This window comes from Parasteatoda tepidariorum, chromosome 7, assembly GCF_982258835.1.
Source record: "Parasteatoda tepidariorum strain Cologne lab strain chromosome 7, Ptep-v5.0, whole genome shotgun sequence".
Classification (NCBI taxonomy): Eukaryota; Metazoa; Arthropoda; class Arachnida; order Araneae; family Theridiidae; genus Parasteatoda; species Parasteatoda tepidariorum.
This window is the reverse complement of record NC_141761.1, coordinates 84,636,116-84,657,779: the sequence shown is the minus strand read 5'-3', so window position 1 is coordinate 84,657,779 and position 21,664 is coordinate 84,636,116. Positions and strand designations below refer to the sequence as shown.

Below are 21,664 nucleotides of genomic sequence, written 5' to 3'. Positions count from 1 at the left end.
ATCACATGGCTTACAAGTTTAAAAATCGCACTTTTTTCGTCAAATTTTTGTGTATATATTTATATATATATATTCTTTCATTCTTCAATTTCCTCTTTTCTACTTTCTGACTACTCTCATCCCTGTATATCTGAAAACTAAATATATGACATAAAATTCTTTTTTCGTATGAAAAGTTTGAATACACTAACATTGCACCAAAAACTGGACCGCAAATCGAAATACCCAACGCTGTAGCAAAAAAAAACCTCCCCTGCTTACTGCAAATACCTCATGCGAATTTAAAGAGCCGTCATAAAACATTTCTTTCTCCTCCATTCCTTCCCCCTAAAAACCATGTGTATGTGAGTCATACTACTCTTATTTTGAGTAGAAGGTCAAATCTACATGCATCTGAAACCATATTGACATACAATTCCATCTTCTGGCAGAAATTTTATTTTTTAAAACGTTCCAGGACACTAGCACAATTGAGTGACGGCCGGGGTTGAATGAGAAAACACTCTGGCACACCGGTGTGTCGGCCGGGAAGTGACTTCGTTTCTTGCTGGCATGTATATGTGACAGTTGGCGCGAAAGGCTGAACACTCTAAGTTTATAATTGCACTCTTTAGTAAACTAAATATATTTTTTTTTATTAAAGCATTTTAATAAAGCACAAGTTTCATTTTTTTAATCTGGACCTGTCTTTTTTTTTTATTTAACTAAGATTATTTTTTATTAATTCTCATTTAGATTGCTTTTATTATAAATAAAAGTCTTTCTGCTTGATTCAAGCTATTGTTTTGCCAGATTCGAAAACTTTTCTATCTAGAACTTAAAGAGATATTAAAACAATAGCATTGCAAATGAAATCGTCAATTTTTTTTATTTTAAATTCATTATTAAAAGAGAGAAATTAAAAAAAATCTTTTTTTTTTTTTTAAAAAAAATGGATTTCACTGTTAAAATAATATGTTTGATTCATTTAAGCAGTAAAATAATGAGCAGCATAATTACTTTATACTTATAGATAAGGTAGAGCCTTCAAAATCTCTGGAATTAATAAATGCAATTTAAATAACTTAATCAAGGTTAGCTTCTACCACAATAAAATTATATTCACTTTTTATCTAATGTGTTATAATTATAAAAATATGACATTTTTAGAAAAATGCTTGATTTTAAAAAGGGAAAAGCTTGAATGAACAACATTGGATAGGAGATTGTGGTTATGTTCTCTCCCTTTAATAATTAGAAAATAAAAAATAAATCTTCATTAAAAATCATTTTAGACAAATAAATCATCATTTTAGACAAATAAAATAAAATTTCATGAATCGTCATCAATTTAAATTCAACCAAATCAAAAATAAGCTAAAAACTTTTGTAAAAATTTATCATTTTGCAGATACTTTTAAAACAGAAGATTTGTTTTTTTCATTTGTGAAATTTTGAGAATGTATCAACTAATATTTTAGTTTCATTTCCCTTAAAAATTGAATACCTATGATACCTATGATGATGCTATACAATCATTGAATATAATGAATTATCAATTACCAGAAATAACTTTCTTTATTATTTTATTTCATCTAATGTAAAACTGCCCTTTTATATAATTACTATTTCGTGAAATACTTTTATTTATAAAAAAATTTTTTTATTTATTTACTAGGATGACTATGGTTGAAAGTGGATTCCTTAGTCTTCTACAAAAGTCTTTACAAAATGAAGTTGAAACTGTTTTAAAAACATCAATCGACAGAGAAACAGAACTTTTAAAATCCAAAGACTGGAAGAAACTTCTCTCGTCTGATATTCCACCGCTTGCATCTACCTCTGTACAAATGACTACTTTACTTCATAGTGTCTTAGACACCATAGTCATTTTAGATAAATACCTGGACGTACTTCTTACTACTTGTGATTCTTTTTTATCATTCAAGTCATCATTTTCTCATAGTCTTGAAACTTATGTTATTGATCTGATTTCTCACTTGAAGCAAATTGCTTATCATAGTAAAAATGTTGAAATTTACTACGAATATATTGCTATTAATAATGGAGTATTCTTGAAAAATAGGCTTCTCAACTACTGTGGAGTATTAAAAGGACCTGCATCTGAGTATGAATTTTTATTTAACAATTATATACTAAGTATAAATGAGTGTTTATTTTTGTTGCATATTTATCATAATTGTTTGTACTAAATCCTGACAAATTTACATTTTAGTGTTTGAAGTAAGAGTAAAAGAGCAATTCTAGATATTAAGAATTTTACTCAAAATTAATCACTATTTAATGTATTATCTTCCTTGTATAATGTATCATACTCCCTGTTTCGACAACTTTTGTTTAAATATTAATATAAAATTTTTAGAAAATAGTTTATTTGCTTTATTATGTGCCGAAACTTATAAAACTAGCAAAGAAAAATTATTATTAATTTATTTATTTTTTAAATGGCCATTTTTAGATAAAAAATACAGCATTTTTTTTTGCACATATGCGCTGTAAAATAATTCTATCACCCAAAACAAAATATCCTTTTGAGGATTTTATTTAAAAGGCTATAAACTTTGTTCTGAACTATATTCTTGCATAAAAAATTAAAAAACATGCATAAAAAAATAAATTCTACTTTTTTCTCTCAGTCTGTAGTTCAAAGACGCCCGGTGACTGAGTGGTAGCACTTCGCGCTCCCGTGCCACTGGTCCTTGGTTTGATCCTCTGGCCGGGCAAGGTTGACTCAGCCTTTCATCCCTTCAGTGGGTCGATAAATGAATACCGAGCGTGCTTGGGAACTAAACACTGGGGGTTTCGCATTTGCCTGATCACCTAACCGGAACACCTGCTCCTGCACCCCAGAGCCCAAGGTCAAGAAAAGTGAGATGAGCACAGTAGGCCTTGGCCCTCTATGGGCTGTCGCGCCACTGAGTTTAGAGCTGTAGTTCAAAACATGGGTACTATATTCATAAACACTCTTGAAAAATTTCTGGCAATATTTTAAAAATAATGTAAGATAAATGCATTTAAAGATTTAAAATAACTAGTTCATCCACTCACCTTGCACAAAAACTATAGCTTTCTAAATAATTGGAGTGCAAACAACGGTAAAGTGTTTTTAGAAAGCTACGACTTCAGGGATTCTAAATTTATAATAAACTCAATTTAGAAAATTTTGTCCAAAATCATGTTTTTGCACTAAACAAACACCTTAAGCAACTCAAGCCTTTCAATGTTTGAGGATCACTTAAGCTAAGAAACATAACACACACACTGTTCAGGTCTCCGTTTCATTAGCTTCACCCAATTTACCTCTAGTATCTAGAGAAGTAACTTCTATATCAACTTGTCCAAATCAGATTAAAATATGTGTAACATGAAAAAAATTAAACTTGATGGTTTATTTCAATTACTCTTTTTCTTTTTTATTGAAGACATTATCTAAAATACATTTTTATGTGTAACTAATTTTGATTTTTTTAAAATTTAAGAGTGGATATGGTATGAATATGCATTGTTTTAACTATCGATGTTTGTACAACTTGATATTGATACAGTTTCATGTTATGTTTTTCGATTAGATGTGTTATTTAATGATTTTGTTTGAATGTCAGTTAGTACCATTAAATATTACTCAAGAAATTTTGATTTTATTCAAAATCATAAGGTTTCAATGTATATTTTTCCAATTTCTCTCTCTCTCTCTCTCTGTTAAGTAAAAGTAATATCACGATAATTGTATCCTATCAAAAATTTTATATGAATGAAATAAACTATTTTTGATTGAAAAACATAAATTTTAAAAGAATTTGAAATCTTTTAAATTTTATCTATATTAACATATGTTTTTTAAATACTCACTGTGGCATAAAATTCTCTAAATGATAAAAGTTTATTGTTTAGTCAAATTTGTGTCTTCGAGAGAGAGGACATAACAAACTGCTTACTTAAAATAATTTTATTCAGGGTGTATACATCTGTACAATATTTTTCCAATATTATTTCTTGTTCTTCTTTGAAGGCACTTCAGCCTGTTACAGGTCAAGGCCCCCCTAAGTATTTATCACCCTCTGGTTTTATCTACAGCAAGATTTTTCAATTTCTCTTAATTATTATAATTAAAGTCCTTCTCCGAGTCATTTAATTGGCGGTCTTACTCATTTTCTGTTTCCCATGGGATTAGTAAGAGCTAAAGGTGAGCTTTTTTACTGAGTTTGTATTATCAAGTCAAAATAGCCCAAGCATAACAGTCTGTTGCATTTTATGACCTTAATAATTTCAGGTTGTTAAACAAGGATCTTCAGCTATCATTCTCGTGGACTGCACCAAATATTTTTCTTAGGATTTTCCATTCAAAGATCAATAATATATTCTCATGCAATTTATATTATATTGTATTTTATTTGCCTAAATTAATTCCTATGAAGCAGAATAGTTTGAATAAGTGTCTTATGGATGTTAATTTTTGTTTTAAAACTTATAAATAGAGATTTTAGTTGGTTTTTGAAGCCATGATAACATTTATTTGACATGCAAGCCTATTGTTTATCTTGAAGATTAAATAATTGTTTGTAGTGATAACGGTTCCAAGATATTTGAACTGTGTATCTCTTTCAATGGTGTAATTTTGCACTGAATTAGGTGCATTATGGAAAATCTCTAAGAATTGTTTTAATCCTCATTTTTTTAAAGCCTAATTTACCAGCCTCATCTTTTAATAAATTAAGTGTGTCTATGACAAGTTTTCTGGATCTACCCTATAAGGCAGTGTCATCAGCAAATGCCAAGTCTTCTGGTAAATAGTCCCACTAGCTGTGAAACTATATTCCCTGATAGCTTTTTCTAGGATAAAATTGAGCAGTAGAACCACAGAACCTTGTTGCAATCTTCTATCTATATAAAAGACTTCAGAAAAGTCATTCCTTAGTTATTTATTCTTTAGAAATTTTATAGCATTTCCCCTTAAACCAGTTGCCTATGACCGATATTTTCATATCGTTGTAACTGAATAAAATGTTTTTTTGATAAATAAAATTAAGTGATACCCAGTTGTAGTCGATCAAAGAGAATTTCTAACGAAAATTTTTGTAGTATTCTTCTTGACATGTGACAAAGTATCGTTTCAAAGTCTAGTATATATAAGTCTCTTATAGGAAATTTTTTATCATGTTTTCACGCTAATTTTCTTTTACCAGAAAAATTGTAATATATTTTGTTTCTATGTTAAAAAATTTTATAAATCTATGCTGAATTGAATTTAACTTTTGTAAAACAAAATCGAAATTAAAACATTGCAAAAAGTACTTAAGCATTCAATTTGTAACTACTAGTAATTTATCAATAATTGTTTCCTTGAAGTCTTTATATGCATATAATAATTTTTAATTTTGCAGGTCTCCCCAAAATAATATTTGCATTTCTGCCTCTCAATTAGTAGACGACTTATTGGAATCTGTTTATTTACATCATTATAAGTATATAAGTTGCGGTATTATGTTTGATGCTGACAGTTTCAATTTTCAAGATCAAAAGCCTTTCTTTGAAGTAAATTCATTTATAATATATTTCCAATAGAAATAATTCTTATTTTTCAATCAAAAACTTTGTTTAAATTTTATTGCACACAGTTATAAAAATATTTTGCTTAAAGTTTTTAATCTTCTAGCTATGTAAATCAATATTTAAAATCAAATACTATTACTATCTAAACTAAACTTATTATATACTTATTATTTAATAGTTTAAAGAATCAGTTTTAGTTTCTTAATTGTAAAAGAAAGTTATTTATTGAGAGAAATATTATATCAAGCGAAATAAATAGTAACTGCAGTGCTATAATATTTTAAACCATTCATGAGGTTTGTTTGTTCTTTATTAAATCAGTGGACTGAAAAATTTAACTTTAAATTTTGTTATCCCTTTAAGAAGCGTGAGGCTAGGATTCCATTACGCTATGGCATAATCAAGCTTTTGTACACATTAATAAATTTTTTAATGGAAAAAAGGAAATTTTTTTCATAAAGAAATCTGCTATTAGAATATCGGTGGATGAGTGTTAGTGCTTCATACTCTGGGTCTGGGACTCTATCACCATTCCGGGCAAAATTGACTCATCTTTTAATTCCTTCAAGTATCAGAGAATAAAAGGGGTGTAAGATGGAGCCTTACTGTATATCTTTCTGATCTTGATTTTGCAGACGACTTATGTTTACTGACCAAAAACATGCAAACAAACATTTTAAACATAGAGGCAAATAAAATGAGGCTTATTATCAACCAAAATCAAACCAATATTTTGAAAATTAATCCTAAACAATTAAATACCATGTTCTCAGAAAAAATAAATGGGAAGAAGTAAAAAGTTTTATGTATTTTGGAAGGATATTAGCAAAGGAGGGACTGATGAAAATATACAAAATAAATTAAACGAACCCCAAAGCAGTTACGCTATTCTCAATAAATTCTGGAAAAACAAAAACATAACAAATTCAACAAAAACTAAAATTTTCAATATTAATGTTAAATCTGTCCTACTATATGGATCTGATGCATGGCACTGCAATAAAAATAACGTAAAAAAACTTAAATTATTTCTTAACAACTGTTTAAGATGAATATTGTGTATCAAGTGGTTCCATAAAATTTGTAATGCAGAATTCCTTAGAAAAGCAAAAACAAAACCGATTGATGTGGAAATTAAAAACATGAATGGAAATAGATTGGTCATGTTCTACGTAAGCCTGAAAAAACAAATTTTTGATTGGAACTCTCCAGGGCAATAGAAAAAGAGAAAGATCAAAAAATACTTGGCGCAAGATGATTGTAAACGAATTGAAAACAATAGAAAAAACATGGAGAGCGGCAAAAGATCTGGCCACAAATAGAGTGAGATGGAAAGCTACAACAGAAGCTCTATGCTCCAATTCGAAGTGAAGAAGAATATGTGTGTGTATGTTAATTCCTTCATTAGGTTGATAAAATTAATACTAAACATGTTTGATGACTAAACACTGAGGATGCAGTTGACTGGCCATCCAACCGAAACATCTGCTCCTACACCTCGAAGCTCAAGGTAAAGAAAACTGGGATATAGTATACCCAGGCTGCTACACGAATAAATTTAGTTTAATCTAGTTTAGTCTGTTATTTGTTTTTTAATGACCTGAAATGGGCTCCTCTTTTTATTCTTATTATATTTACATTTTGAAGATATGAACATGATTTCAATATTATTTTAGGGTGAGAGAGTTTCTTACAGTATTCAAATGTGGAATCTCTATATGAAAGGAATGTACCAGGATTTTATATACCTCCTACCTCAAGATGTTGCTCTAGAGCTTTATGGGAAGATCTTAGCCAGCAGCTTGGAACATTTCTTAATGAGGTATTCACATTGCAATCCAAGTGAAGCTAGGACACCTCAAATCAGAATGGATATTACGGCTCTGGTTCTATGCGCCAGTGAACTGCTGTGGCCTGCTTGTTCATATGTGTCGCATTTCATTGGGTCAAAATTAGATATAGAAGAAAATGTCATAGTAAGTTTTTTTTTTGTTTATTTAAATCTAAATTTAATGAACTAATGGTTGCCAATAAGTGTGATACAATAACAATTTCTCCATCTTTTTAGAGAATTGAAACTTTTAAATGAAAACTAAAAGTTTTTATTATATTATAACTATTTAAAATCAAAACAAAATCTATCCTGCAGGCAAACTCCTGCATCATAGTAATTTTTTTTATTATATGTCCATTTCATCTGTTAGTCAACAATATTCAATTCCTTTCTTTAGGTTAGTATATCTGCTTTATGCACTTCTTTCTGAATCAATTTTTCTCACTATAATTTTTGTTGTAGCTCGATTGCTTTGGTATTTCTTTTTATTTATCTTGGCACTGAAACTTTACTTATTGCATGGACGTTGCAAGAGTCCAATTTTTGATGGAGGCACAGTCACAATAGCTCTTTAAATTTCACACATAAGAAGAAAAAATTCATGCATCTGCTAAATATTTGCAAAAAGATTTATTATTTATCTTTTTCACGTTTTTAACTTTGATGAATTTAAATCGGGGATGATTCATCAAAATTTTTCTCTATTTGCCTAAAATATTGAGGAGGACTTTTAAAGATTTCTCATTATATACACCCAACATTGACCTCCATGACTTATTGCCTCAAAACAAATTAATTTATTTCTTTATTTTGGCTTTTCACGCTTCATTCTACATCCATTCTATCACTCCTTTCTGTTGATACACTGTTATAGCTTTTTATATAAAGTCAATTCAATTTTAGGTTTATACTTATACATTAACCATACTCCATTTAAAATTTAAATTATGTCATGTAAATATTATAAAAAATGTCTACTGAAAAAAAGGAAATTTTATTGTGTAACTGTATAGTGTTTAAAATCCATGAGCTTAATGTAAACTCTAAAGTTTTATTTTTTAAGTTTTATAGCTGTATTTTTATGAGTATATTTGCATAAAATTACATATATCTGATCATTTCAGGTTTCCTCTATCAACAAAATTCATAGTTCTTGTTGTTTCCTTCTCGCAATTCTTTCAGTTTTAACTTCTCCTATTATAAGCCTTCACAAGATTTTTAAAAGTGGCTTTCCGCATGCCCAGTTGTCTGTTCGAACAAAATATGAATCAGTTTCTCCATGGCTTCCCTGGGTCAGAAAAGAATTATTTACTGATTTTGACCAACATCAAAGTTCTCTTAGTACATCTGTCTGGTTTTCTGTCAGAGTTGCTACGTCTTGGACTTTCCCAAATCCACTTGCAGTAGTAAAGGTAACCTTCTATTTATTATGTAGAGTATTTTCATAAAACTTATAATTATAAATTTAGTAAACTCTCAATTACCATACTCCATTTAAAACTATACTCTATTCACGTTCATTCCATCCACACTCTTTTTGTCAATAAAAATTTTAATACTTTTCATGACTTAGTTCTGGTCCTAAGACTCATGATTTATTTTATTCGTAATAGATCTTGTTTTAGGACAAAATCTTGTGCATACAAACTGTTGTATAGAAAATAAAATTTTTAAAAATATTAGTATTTTGTCTATAAGAAGTTCTATTTTGTTCCAAGGATTTATTTGGCTGTGGAGTCAGAGCAAAAGATTATTTTGACTGAGTGTTATGTTTTCTGATTCTATGTCCCATGATTTATCTTATTCGCGATAGATCCTATATTAGGACAAAACCTTTGTGTTGGAATAGAAAATCATTTTTTTTAAAAAAATAGTAATTTGTCAATAAGAAATTCAATTTCATGATATTTTGTTCCAAATAAGTATTGAGTTGTGTAGTCAGAGCAAAAGAAAATTTTATCTGAGTATTCGTTTGTCTTCTGGTTCTCTGTCCCATGATTTATCTTATTCGTGATAGATCTTGTCTTAAAACAGAATCTTGTGTGCGCAAAATTTTGTATAAAAAATGAAATTTGTAAAAGTATTAGTATTTTGTCAATAAGAAATTTTACTTCATAATATTTTGCCCTAATGAGTTAGAGCAAAAGACAATTTTGTCTAAGTCCAAAACATTTTCTCTACTCCTATTAATTAAAAATTAGGTCCTAAGAGAAAAGAAGAAAGATTTGATCTTACGTCAATTATTTAAAATAATATTAAAAATTATGTGTACAAAAATATTACTCAAATAAATCTTGGTACAATTATTTAAATTATAACTTCTCACAAAATTAGTTTATTTCATTTGAACAGTTTTGAAAAAGATAAAAAAATTATCAAGCATTTTTTAAAAATTAACTTTTGAACTATTGCAAAGAGTGAAAGAGGTGGTGCTTAGATAAAAATTAACCAATGTAAATCTCTAAATATCACCACTTTTAAGAGAATTTAGAAAAAGTTTAAATTTTGATAATAGATACTACTATAAAGAGAAATGGTATTCCACAACCTTTTTTTTAAGCCAAATACGTGTTCTGATAAATATATATTATCTAAATAACTTCTCATTTTTTCACTTGAAAGAAATAATGAAAATGAGTTTTTTAAAGTAAGGTAAGTTTTTAAAGTTTTTTAACTTTAAAAAAATGTGTTTAATCAAAACATTTATACGATCGTAATAAATTCCTTATTCTACATTTATCACAATTACGTTTATTGGGGTTCATATTTTGCACTACGTGGCTGGGTGGCGCAGTTGGTTTGTCCTCGGCTTTCTGAGCCCAAGTCTGCGGGTTCGATCCCCGGCCCAGACACCGGATTTTCGGGATGCAAAAAATCCTCAGCGGCCATGTCGTATGATTATGCGGCATGTAAAAGATCCCTGGAGTGCCTTATTGGCTCTTGGCATTGCCAGCAAAATTAAATTCCTAGTGCACTTTAGCATCCAAATAGAGTCACGGTGCTGCCATCTATGTGGCAGAAGTGTGGCAGAAGCTAGACATCCAAATAAACATGACCAACAGTATCTCACCCATTGTGGTGGTCCTGAAAGAGTGGATACCACCTCTGGAGAACCCACTAGGTCTACTCATCGGAAAGACCGATTGTGCAGCTCATTGGAAATTTTGAATAAAATAAAAATTTGGCACTATTAAATTTATTTCCTTTTTTTTTTTACTAATTTTAATATGGTAGAAGTTTTAAATCAGGTTGTAAGTAAAATCTGCAACTAAGTTCTAGGATTTCAAATGTTAACTTCATAATTTTAAAAACATAAGCTCATTTTTTCTCCTTTATTGGTGGTTTTAAAAATATTTCTACTGGAATGAAACAAAAAGATGTATTTTATTTCTTATGGTTATAAAATAGACTTATAGAAACTGGATATTTCATTGGTAAGGTTTTTAAATGTGAAGGACAATGAAGAAGAATTAATTATTCTAGCAATCTGAAATTAATTTTTTTCTGAAATGGCTTGAAGTTTTTGTTTGCTAATAAAAGTGATTGATCTTTTCAATATTTTTTAATAAGAAAGTCAGATTCAGTAACTGTGAAAAATCAAGTTTTTATTTCTAACAGTTGTTAGTTTTTATTGACATTTTTTTTTCTTGCGAAAAAAAAATTTTGTTTTCAAATGTACAGTTGAAATTTTCATCAGAGAGTTTTCCTAAATAAAATAAAAATAAATTGTAAAATGAATTGAATTTCTATTAAACAGGCTTACATTGAACAAAACTGCACGTTATCTGTGTTATTACTGATGGAAGCTTCTTTGCATGATGGCAAAGAAAAAAATATGACAGAGCTATTTTGTCAGAATAAAAGCAGAAATATCGAATTGGCTTTCTCACTGTTAGAGTTGATGAAATGTTTTGACAAATCTTTCTTCATTCAAAATGCCTTTCTCCCTGTTATAGAAAGGTGAGTATTACGTAATAAATATTTTATGACTATTTTGCTCTTTTTTTTTATTTTAAATCTTGGTGCAAAAACTATGCTTCTCTAGATTTTGAATATAATTTTTAAGCTTTCATAAACATTAAAAAAATTTTAGAAAATGTCTTTGCAATTTTTATAACTGATTTTAAGAAAAAAATATCAACTGAACTCTTCAGAAGCATTACAGTTTTAACGATAGTTAAATGTCGTGATTAAAAATTGCAAGTTTATTTAATAGTCTAGGCCAGGGCGCGATTACGTCAGCTAGCAAGTATATAGTTGTTAATTTTAAAAAAAATTGTCAGTTAAAGAAAAACGCGGTAAAAAATTTTTTTATTAATGCCTAATTATCTAGAATTTCGACTTTTTTCACGTGTTTTTTCAAATTCCGATGATTTTAATACGATGTCAATACGACATGCGAATTTCGAAATAGAGTCATCACTTCTTGTCTCTCTCGATTAATGATTTCCTGGTAAATCCTCCTATTTTTTCGTTCGCGTACTTTTTTTTTCCGATCATTTTGGATAGTTATTTATCGTTTTTGCGGTGATCTCCATATATTTCTTCTAATTCGGTATTTTTGATACGGTAATAGTGCAGCAACTGAAGTTCGATTTGAATAATTTTTTTTTTTTTTTTTTTTTTTTTTGATGCACGAGTCGTTTTCTTGAATTCACGTCGTTTTCTCTGCAGTTATTTGACCTATTTTTCGTTTCTACGGCATTATGGTCATTCAAATTCCGATATTTGTATTACAATGTCATTACGACACGTAATTTTAAATTTGTGTAATGATTTCATCGTAAATCCACCTCGTTTTTCAATCGTTTTCTTTTTTTTGCGGTGGGGGGGGGGAATTATTTATCAATATGGTTCTTAAATTCCGATTCTTTAATAATTTCGACATTGGAATTTCGAATTTGAGTAATCACTTTTTGACGCGCTTCGTTAGCGACTATTCAATCGTTCATGTAAGTCATTTCCGACCATTTTCTCGGCAGTTGTTTTTTGTTTTTACCGTCTTTTTCACACAGTTTTTCAAATAACAATAGTTTTAATCTGTTAAAGCGATACGTAACTTTAAAATTCGACTAATCTGTTTTTGACACGTTCAATTCGCAACTACGCCGTCGTAGATCAACGTATTTTTTCTAGTCTTTTTATCGGCAGTTGTTACAAGTTATCTTACTTTCACATCGTTTTTAAAATTTCGATATTTTAAACATGATACGTATTCGGAATCGCGCATTTGAGTATTTTAACTTTCATACGAGTATAAATATTTAACCTTTACCATTCAGTGATCGTTATGCCAAATGTGTTGCAATACCACTTTTAAAAAAAATTCTTGTGTGAACCCTAATTTATTAATAGCATTTTTTTAGCTCTAGTAAATTTTGCTACTGATTTTGAAAAATGAAAATCATACATTGGTCTGAGCATAACTTATTCCGTAAACAGATATTCTTTAAATATACTCTTTAATTTGGAATCCATTGATCCAAGTCCGCCATAAAAGTATCACATTTTCAACAATAATCTATATAAAACCAGTAGTCCTATACTATTCTGCATTTATAATGCAGACATTATAAATTAGAGCTGTAAACAATTATATATCAAGATATACATGTATATACATATATACTAGTTTTTCAAGGAAGACGAATATAAGACTTAGCTTCACATTTTGAAGCGAATTTTTATTTTTTCGCAGTGTATTTCTTATAATTTTCGTACTTCATAACGAATACAATTCCATTGAATTTCACAAAAAGTGAATGATTTTATCGATCTCTGTCTGTCATAAATACTTTGGCCAAATTCTCTAATTATTGTTTTATATGTAGAGAAAATGGCTGGAAAGAATTTGACCTGTCTTCTGAAAAATTGCCAATGCCTGAGGTAAGCTTTTTTCTCCTGTATTTTTTTTTTTAATTCCTTGATGTTAATAACCATTTTTCTTTTGTTGTTAAGAAGCTTTCTTTTTTGTCTTAGAGGTCTTGGTGGTATATAGCTTTCCTGAAATCACTGAAGCCATATTTTGATAAGTAAAAAATTTATAGATTTTATTTATTGCGAAATATGATCTAACACAATTAAAAACATTTTAAACATAATTATAAAATTTTTATTTTTGTGCTTAATTAAATGAAAATCTAGATATTTTTGAACATCTGAAGTTATATTTTTCTACATATGAAACTTTTTACGATGACATGAATTAGTAATTAAAAAACGTTTACTGTTAGCTGCAGTATATATTTATTATGATTTTGCATGAGCACATCTTTTATATTTTTAAATCTCTTTGCTTTTAGAATTCTTTTATTCCGTTTTCAAATTATATCAATAATTTTAAACTAACATCTAAATAAGTTTAATTTTTTTTTTTTTTTTTGCAAACACTTAAAAAATTTACTTAATAAAATTTACTTATATTGTGCTTTTTATCTACATGAAACTATAGAGTTCAATAAATACAATTTAAAATGATAAATGTCTCCAAAATATATCTTTATGTATATCATAATTATGTAATGCTAATTTAGAAAATTTCACTTTGAAACTAAATTTGTATAATAATATAATATTCGTGAAAAATGTACTTAATTACAGTCCTTTAAAATAATTTTTCTGTTTTAATGCTTGTCATCTTTTAACTGATATCTACATATTTGGTTATTTTCCAAGTATAAAAAAATCTATTAGCTCGTCTTTGGTATTTTAACTGTATCCGATGCAAGTTATATGACCTATTTGATGCAATAACATACATAAAATTTTATGCGTTGCATAGAACTTACTATGTTGGATTTTATGGGAATATAAAAAGTTTTTCTATATTAAGCATTCTTTTGAAGATTCAAGTTATCTGTTTAGTGAATTACATAATGTTATAAATATAAGTGTTATTCTGTCCTTAAATAACTTGTAACCTTAATAAAACCTGTAAAATTAGATGAAAAAATTAAATTTATTAAAATTATACCTTTGCCAAGTTTTTTATTAACAATTTTCAAAGTGTTTTACCTTTTAACATATTTAAGTTATCTTTGATATAATTTATTTCTTTATATAAAGCTGTTAATGTTTTTCAAGTAAACTGTTAGTATATTTTAATTTCTCTAAACATATTTTTACAGATAAATAAAAATTTTAATTGTTGAAATATTTCTAAAAAATAAGCAATGCTACTACTTTTTTACTCTTATTTATTTTTAAAAAAACTACTTTCAACTAGTGTCTTTAATTTATCGATTTTTTTTTTTATTTCTTTAGCATAATTGAAGACATGTCACATTTTTTGCTTGTGATAAATAAAAAAACTGCTGATTCTGAGACATTAAAATCTTGGAAGGATATCAAGGAGAGCTTCAAAAACTTTGTCATTTGTTTGTGTGACGAAAATCCTTTAAATTTTCTACAAGGTATACATTTCAAAATACTGTCAGCTAAATTTAGTTTACAATTAAGTACAGTATAACACAAAACCTTACCATTTGTCTTACAGATGACTTCGAAATTTCCAATGAAGTAATTGCTTTTTTATGTGTTGAAAAGGTCTTAAAAAGCATGTACAGCAATTTAGTCTTTATTCCAATGTCTCTCAAATGCTTTTTATTCTCATTGGATTCAAATGTTAAGAATTATGTGCCAGAGATACAGCCATTCAAAAATTCCGTTCCTCTTCAGGTAAGATTAATGACAAACTATTATTGACACCAATAATTTATTTATGCATATTTTGTCAACTGTTTCATTCTTTTGACTATTATTTATTTATAATAATAATTTATAATATTAATTTCAACAAGTAATGAGTATTTATTAACAAACAACAGTTTATCCAAAAGGAGTTTTTTTATACCAATGTCTGTCAAATATTTTTTATTCTCATTGAATTCAAATGTCAAAAATTATGTGAAAGAGATGCAGCCATTCAAGAATTATGCTCCTCTTCCAGTAAGGTTAATGACAAACTATCGGTGGCACCAATAATTGATTTTTGCATATTTTATAAATTGTTTTTATTATTATTATTTTTAAAAAAAAGATGATCTAAAGTAAAATATGGCTAATAGTTATAATGTTAATTTCAACAAGCAATGAGAATTTATAATCAAATAACACGTTATCCAAACGGAGGATAGTTTATACTTTGTGCCAAGTAAACTACAGTAAAAAACGTGAGTAAAGTACAAAAATGGACATAGTATGGTTTTGATTCTATAAGCAAGAACCTTCTTCAGTGTCTAAACGCTGAGGAAGTATTTAGTATTTAGACACTAAAGCAGGTACTTGTTTATAGAACCAAAACTATATCATGTTATTTCTGTACTTTCATTATCATTGGTGGCACGACAGTCCTCCATGGGCCTTGTCCTTCTTTAAAAAAAATTTCCAGTTCACTGTTTATCTTCCAGTTCTTTACTTCAATTATGGAGAAGTCTTGTACAAAGCAGTCTGTCCATCTTTTTTTTTCTGTTCTCTTATCTTAAACCATCTCATTCAGTTTAGTCTGATTGATTTTCCGTTGCCGTTATTGCTATATCTTTCTGTTCTTTATTCACATTTTTTTTTCGCTTTAACATTAAATAACAGTTTATTTAATCAATCAACATTATAAAAATAAAAAGTTATATCTTGGGTGGATATTATACCGATCATATGAGAAATTATGATTTTCATAAACCCAAAAACTTCACCATAGAAGCATATTATAATGAAAACAGATGTAATGGTTACAATGAACCTCGATAAATTCATGTTCAATAGAATCCAAAAATGAACCAATGAGTGGGTGGAGGAGTTCGCACAAATGGCAATACTCAAATTGGACAAGGCTCCAACTGTATTATATTGATTTATAAACCAAACCTTTAATAACTAAAAATAAATGAAAATTAAATCATTAATAATTATTTACATATTAGGAAGGCATAAAATACCATATTATTAATACATTTGCAGATAGATATATGATTAAAATGTCTAAATTAGAGTAATATGTGGTACATTGTGTTTCTTTAACGCAATCTGCACCTGAGGTAATAAAGTACTGAATTCATAAAAATTTTGAAATAGCACTTTTAACCATGGTGCTGATAGGGATGTAGATTAATAAGCAAATTATCTTGCTATATTTCATCATAATTGTGATAGTAAACATAATTTTTTCCATTGTAATTTTTCATTTAAATTCACTTTATTAATTTTTAAAAAAATGTAATAGAGACATGTAGACACACCAATGTGTATTAATAAGTAATATATCTTAATCACTTGTCTAAGAACCAGAGACTAATTTTTTTTTAAATTTCTACCCCTGATTACCCAATGAAAAAATTTTTTATTTAAACAAAAATAATGTAAAAAAATTTATTCTTATTTAGTTATTAGTACTATAACTATAAATTGCTCTTATGCTTTTCTTATTTTATTATTAACCCTCCTACTTAATCATTTGTTTATCCATTGTTTTTATTTTATTTATTTATTTTTTAATTTTTATTTAAAAAATTTCTCATGTGTTACACAACAATTACAATTTAATTTTAAATAAATGTTTCATTTCAGAAGAGATTCTTTGGTGACAAAGCAGTTCTGGCTGCTGATTTTGGTCCCAAGTTAAAAAACAGTTTAGGATCTCATATTTTTGACATAAAAACATGGAAAGCTTTTTCTGTATCCCAAGTTTTTACGTTCAAATTTATGCCTGGTTTTTTTGCCGAAGCTCTTTTCATTATCCTTATTCACAATACCTCAAAGCAATTTTGATTTGCTTACTGTTATTTGTATTTGATACAAAATAAGTAAAAAATTGAAAGGTTTTAATTTTAAATATTATTTTTTTTCTTAATATTTTGTTAAAATATATTCACTATAAAATTATAAATTTTATGGTAATATATTAATTTTATTCTAGGTTCTCGTATCAGGCACAATTCATTCTCTCACAGATTCTATTCTTAATAACAAACTGCTTAATAGCAGCAAAACATTGCTATCTCTTACTGTTAAGTCTCTCTCTTCTCTTTTATTTGACTCTGCTGACAGCATCATCATAAAAAATAACAACTCAAAAGTATTGAATGGTCTGTTTCTCAACATTGCTGAAAGTTTTTATAATCTAAAGTACGTTATAAATCATAAAAATTTGCTCTTTTTCTTTTATAATACATACAATAATAACAAATACTTACATTTTAATATTTTCTCTTTTCCAGAAAGCATTCAGAGAACAATCACAAAAACATACATGTAAAAGAAGTATTAAATGAAACTTTAGATTTGATGGTGCATAAAGTGTTGCAGTTGCCAAATGGTAAAAATAAAAGATATATTAGAAATTAATTTTAAACTAATAACTAAGCTCTTAGACAGCTTTTTTTTCAATTAATTTTAATGATTTTAAAGTAGTAACATGAAAACTTTTAGAATTGTTATTCAGAAGGACTATCAATTTTTTATGTCTTATGGTAGTGCCCAAACTATCTTAAAATGTGCAAGCCAATTTAAAACATAAAATTAGTCATGTTGTGATAGCATAACAATAAATATGTCTGGTACATAATATTTAACTTAAACATTGGAATATTTAAGTTTAACCATGTTACATGAAAGACTAAAATTGTTATAAAAGAATCAAAAATAGAATTACAAACATTATAAACTACAAACTACATTGAATATTTTTTAAACCATCAAAGATTTGAAAAGCAACAGCCAGAAGAAGCAGTACAGAGCATAATTAAATAGTACTGCTCATGAAATTGATAATTGACAAGGTTTTTCCGAATGGCACTATAATACTATTTTTCCTTCAAAATGTTTATTACATTTTATACCTTTGCATAAGAAAAGCAAAAGTATAACCTATAAAGTTTGTTGTTGAAAACACTGTTTTGTAATTATACATTTCTATTCTTGTTTTTTTAATATCTCTCACATGCACATCAATTAGACTTTTAAATTTTATCAAGCTTGTTTTTGTTTCGATACTTTATATTAAACAATGTGCATATTGTTATTCACTTAGGAAATGAAATAATTTTGTACCTTCACAAAATGTTGAAACACAATCTAAATTGGATTCAAAAGAGCTTAGCAATACCTTCTATGTCTTCTTGTTATACTGTATTAAACTCCAATACTCCGTCCCCTTTTTTCTGCCAAGATTCACTCGGAGATGATCAAAAAAGTTTATCTTTATTTCAAGAGCAGAAAGATGTTACCGCAGGTAGGTTAATTTAATTTTAAATTTTTCTTAAAATTTTCCTTTTTCAAGTGCAATGTCTTAGTAGTTGTATGCAATTTTAACCTGTTAAACGTTTTACTGAATTCGGGAATTTTTTACTGATGTATATTATTTCAAAAACAAAATAAATAAAAATACTTTTAAACATAATGTAACTTGTATCGAAAAAAAAAATTTCTTCTGTTATTTATTGTTTTATATCATTGCTTTGTCTTTAATTACACTGTACAATAAATTTGAATGTGTTTTTCTGTAATTTAGATGATACTATGTGATTCTGTCTGAACAAAAGATGTTTTATTCATATATAAAAACAAAATGGTCCATTGCATACCGTTTTAGTTGGAGAACAGTGGTCGTGCTACTTGCAAATTTTCGAATATCTCACTTATCTATAGCCTTCCATCTCGAAAAGGCAGACAAGGCTTTTGTTGCAAAATTAGCGATAGTCTCACAATCAATGAGAGAGCCATTCCTTTGTCTGTTAATTGGTATTATGTGCTATTAAATACGTGATGTTTTATGCTAAAATATGAATTTTTAGGAAAATGGCGCAATGTAAAAAATTTATAATAATTACAGAGTTATTATTTTCAGTTAAAAATATACAAAAACATTTTCTTGCTGTACAGTGTAATATTAATAAAGAAGAAGTCTGTGTTCGATCAAAACAGTATTGTTTTTATATTAAAACTAAAATGAGTTTTAATAACACAGATTTTCTAAACAACACATACCTAAAACTTTTCTGAAAATGCTAAAAAAAAACTTTATCTAATTAATTTCTGGATTGAAAATGTTTTTTAATCTCTTTTGAAAAATTTCTGAAAATAGACTGATTAAGTTTTAAAATTAAGCTTCTAATATATTCAATGATGTTTTCTTTGTTTACATGCAAAAAATAGTTATTAATTTTGTTTTGCTTTCAGATAATTCTTTTGAAATTGAATCAGTTTATTAAATTTAGAGAAAATCATTTATAGCAAATCTCATTTTTTTGCTCTCTAAAATGTTCTGAAAATGGAGTTAAATAAGTTTTGAAACTAAACTTTTAATTTACTACAATGAGTTTTTATGTGCCTTAAAATATTTATTATTTTTAAAGCCTTTAAAAAAAAAATTTGAAATAAAATTAGTTAAGAGAAAATATGAAATAATCATTCGATTGTAACTGCAAATTTAAATTTACTCCATGTAAAAATTTCTGAAATTAAACTTAGTTTTAAAGCATAACTAATAATTTACTCCATAAATTTTCTTTCTAAAAAATAATTTTAATTTTTATTGTTGTGTAGATAATAATTCTGTTGAAGATAAATCAGTTCTTGAAAGTAAGAAAGAATCATTGGATTCAGGCTGCAATTCAGAAATTTATAGAAGAGGTTCTTTAAAAATTATAGAAAATAATTTTGAAAGAAACTGTCATGAAGAAACATTGAACATAGATTTTGATGACAATATTTCTCAGCCAAGCTACCATTTTAATCCTCTGGAAGTATTTGACATGATTGGAGACAGTTCCTTCACCCAGGTATTTATATACCCTATCATTTTTAAAAAAATGTTTAAGTTGTAGGTTAAAAATTATTGTATATATTGATGTTAGATTAGATAAAATCCTGACTTCTCCTGATACTTTCTAAACTCAACTTGTTTTAGTTGTATTAATTTTTTAAACTGTAAAGTGTTACAATTTTCTGATAATTTCCTTTTGTTTCGGTATTAAATTTACTAAAAGTTCTTGCAGAAAAATAAGAATTATTTTTAATACAAATTGTAACATTCCTTATTATTCATAATTCTTTATACTAATTATTTTGATTTTATTAATTTTTCATAGAACGAATACATAAAGGCTGGCAATAATTAATGGGATATGATAAAAAATATATAGGTCAGTAAAAATAAAAATTTATGATAGAATTAAAATATTTTTCAAGGCAGTACTTTTATTTAAAAAATTAGTATTCATTTTATCATTGCTTTGTACAATTATTTTATTTTTTTAAGTTTTGGTATGGGCAGGGATGCTACGCCTGCGCCATTTGCGACAAACTGAGACAAAACGGCATAACTGCGCCATTTTGCGACATTCAGCTCAGTTTCTGCCAAAGCTGCGCCATTCTGAGACAAAACGTCCAAAATTTGGCAAACCTGAATTCAGTTTCAAATATTAATCCGCATTGCCGTGAGTCATTGGAGATCATTTTGCCGTTCACGTCTCCACGGGATGAAAGACTTCCGCGAAAAGGCGGAAATCCGCTTTTTTCTCCCAATTTTTAAAATTTTCGACCATGTTCCAAAAACTGAAATTTTTAGGGAGTCCAATTAGAGAAACCCAAGCCGCCGGAACGATAGTCGGATTCCCGCGACTTCCGCTATTGAGTGGAAAGGAGTCTAAGTGTTTCGTTTCGACCACCGATATTTGATTCTTTTTTCTCGTTTGGCTGATTTTCGGAATTTTAAATATTAGGAACTGCGCTGGAATATGCTAAAATCGCGATTTTTAATCAGACGATTTTAATATCAATCATCGATTTTCGTATTTAACTGATTTAAAACTTATGTGTTGCGATTTTTTTTACGCTGTTTAAAAATCGTACTAGCAAATCCTATTCACTCAATTTAAAAATTCAATATCGCGATCTGTATTCTCGCGAGTTTAAACTCCAACGTCGCGATTCGTATTCACGCATTTTTAAATCCAATATTGCTATTCGTTATCACGCAGTTGTAATATCAGATCTCGTTTTTCGTATTTGTACGCTATTTAAAAATTACTCATTGCGATTCGTATTCACGTGATCTAAAAATTATTCATCGTGATTCTTATTTACGCGATTTAAAAATTCAATATCGCTATTTGTATTTTCGCGTTTTTAAAATCCATCAGCGCTATTCTATTCACGTGATTTTAAAATTCAAAATTGTGATTCATATTCACGCGATTTTAAAATCCAAAATAGTGATTCATATTGACGCGATTTTAAAATCCAATATCGTGATTTATGTTTTTTAAATCCAGCTGCGCGATTCAT

The 21,664-nt window shown here is 27.9% G+C and overlaps 1 protein-coding gene across 2 annotated transcripts in view; it reads left to right on the top strand.

Annotated features, from left to right (window-relative positions):
- LOC107441693 (uncharacterized) overlaps positions 1-21,664 on the top strand; it is a 30,823-nt gene that overhangs the window by 6,433 nt on the left and 2,726 nt on the right. Inside the window, exons 5-17 of one of the 2 annotated variants that reach the window (XM_016055042.4) lie at positions 1,658-2,107; positions 5,382-5,532; positions 7,227-7,526; positions 8,509-8,796; positions 11,142-11,344; positions 13,216-13,270; positions 13,364-13,416; positions 14,648-14,796; positions 14,880-15,061; positions 17,295-17,503; positions 17,596-17,693; positions 18,408-18,608; positions 19,922-20,157. In XM_016055042.4, coding sequence (XP_015910528.2) covers positions 1,658-2,107; positions 5,382-5,532; positions 7,227-7,526; positions 8,509-8,796; positions 11,142-11,344; positions 13,216-13,270; positions 13,364-13,416; positions 14,648-14,796; positions 14,880-15,061; positions 17,295-17,503; positions 17,596-17,693; positions 18,408-18,608; positions 19,922-20,157 — 2,575 coding nt within the window. The remainder of the gene's footprint in view (positions 1-1,657; positions 2,108-5,381; positions 5,533-7,226; positions 7,527-8,508; positions 8,797-11,141; positions 11,345-13,215; positions 13,271-13,363; positions 13,417-14,647; positions 14,797-14,879; positions 15,062-17,294; positions 17,504-17,595; positions 17,694-18,407; positions 18,609-19,921; positions 20,158-21,664) is intronic. The other variant, XM_043047200.3, reaches the window with a different exon arrangement.